Source organism: Fonticula alba, assembly GCF_000388065.1.
Source record: "Fonticula alba strain ATCC 38817 unplaced genomic scaffold supercont2.5, whole genome shotgun sequence".
Taxonomy (NCBI): Eukaryota; order Rotosphaerida; family Fonticulaceae; genus Fonticula; species Fonticula alba.
In genome coordinates, this window is record NW_009242975.1 from 1,502,410 (window position 1) to 1,504,097 (window position 1,688).

At 66.5% G+C, this 1,688-nt stretch overlaps 1 protein-coding gene across 1 annotated transcript in view; it reads left to right on the top strand.

Annotated features, from left to right (window-relative positions):
• The first annotated feature begins 571 nt into the window (after positions 1-571).
• H696_03508 (hypothetical protein) overlaps positions 572-1,688 on the top strand; it is a 5,225-nt gene continuing 4,108 nt past the window's right edge. Inside the window, exons 1-4 of the mRNA XM_009497375.1 lie at positions 572-693; positions 809-934; positions 1,122-1,293; positions 1,409-1,543. Coding sequence (XP_009495650.1) covers positions 861-934; positions 1,122-1,293; positions 1,409-1,543 — 381 coding nt within the window. The 5' untranslated portion in view covers positions 572-693; positions 809-860. The remainder of the gene's footprint in view (positions 694-808; positions 935-1,121; positions 1,294-1,408; positions 1,544-1,688) is intronic.

Below are 1,688 nucleotides of genomic sequence, written 5' to 3' on the forward strand. Positions count from 1 at the left end.
TGCTCGCCTGAGCGCGACGCCGTGGCCTGGTGGTCGCCGCGAAGGCGCGGGGGTCGCGGCGGCAGGGGGGGGGGGGGGGGGGGGAGCGGGGGTTGGGCAGGATCATTGTGGGCTCGACCATGGGCATTCACAGATGTGCCGCCCTCTGCCCGGGGGCCGGAAAGCGCGGCTCCAGCCGGCACCGGCCAGGCAGCAAGAGCCCGCGAGCGGGGCGGTGAATGACTTCCCCTTGGAGCGTGATTCCCCGAGATGCTCTCGTGACGAGCGCCGGGGAACACATGGCACCGGGAGCCATGAGGCGTGTGCCCCCCCCCGCGCTTCGGATCTCTTGCTCTTCTCGCTGCGCCCCCGGGGGCGCGGGCTGCACGCGGCCGCGAGGGAACGAACGCGCCCGGGCGCCGGGTGGCCGGCCGCGGGGGCCGTGTCCGCGCACGCGCGTGCCCCCTCCTTTCCCCCCCCGCCCCCCACCCCCCCATGCGGATCTTGTGTCCCATGCCTGGCCCGCTCCTGGGGAGAGGTATTCCTGAAAGCGCCGGCGGCTGAGCCCGATGGAGAGCGGGACACCCCGCTCCGTCCATAAGCACCTCCCCTTTCTTCCCCCCCTTCCCTCCATTTCTCCCGTTTTCCCTCCACTCTCTTTGCCCATCGCCCCCCCCTCTCGGTCCCACCATTCTCGGTTCCAGCGTCGATTAGGTATGGGCATATGCTTTCCGGCCCTGCCGTCCGCCGAACATTGTTGCCACATCCTGGGTCTGACTCTGTGTTGCTCCCTCGGCCCTTGTTGGTTCACCTGATTGTCCTTTGGCAGCACCCCGCGCCCCCCCCGCCTTCCTGCCCGCGTGCTCCGCTCAACCTCCAAAATGTCCAAGCGCAGCGGTGGCTCTGCGCTCACCCGCCTCAAGCACTCGCTTCGCGAGGCGGGCGCGATCGGCCGGTTCGTCTCGGCCCTCTTTGCTTGTTTCCTTTCATCTTCGATTCTTACTTGCGGCGCATTGACCCACTCTTGCCTTTGCCCTCCCCATCATCTGCCTACTCGCTTGTGTGTGTGTGTGTGTGTGTGTGTGTGTGTGTGTGTGTGTGTGTGTGTGTGTGTGTGTATGTGCGCCCACACACCTCAACAGCGTGTCCAAGACCAAGCAGAAGCGCCTGGGCGCTGGCGCCGGTCCCGCCGTGGCTGCTCCGGAGAACCCCTTCGAGCGCAAGGTGACCAAAACCAAGTTCGAGGTTCTGGGTCGTCGTCGCCCCGGTGAGACTGGCCGGCCGACTGTGGCCCGCTCTCGCTCCGAGCAGACCGTACGTACACCCCCCAAACGCCTGTGCTTCCTGCCCATGTTTCTTCCTCCCTCCTTCCCCGCTCTCTCTCTCGTTCCCTCTCCCCCGTTCCTTCCCGTCTTTGGCCAACTTGCAGCGCAAGGAGACGCTCCTGGTGGAATACAAGTCCCGGAACCACAAGAGTGGCTTCAAGGATCGGCGTTTCGGTGAGACCGACGCCAACATGACCGAGGAAGACCGCATGCTCGAGCGTTTCGCCAAGGAGCGGCAGGTGTGTTTTCCTCGGGCTCCCATCTGTCGATGGCTCTGTTGGGTCCCTTCCCCATTCCCTGCTGCCCGCCTCTCCCCTGGTCCCTGCGTCTGACCGCCCTTCCTCCTTCCTCGCCGGCCTCTACTCCGTCCCCCTCCCCCCCCCC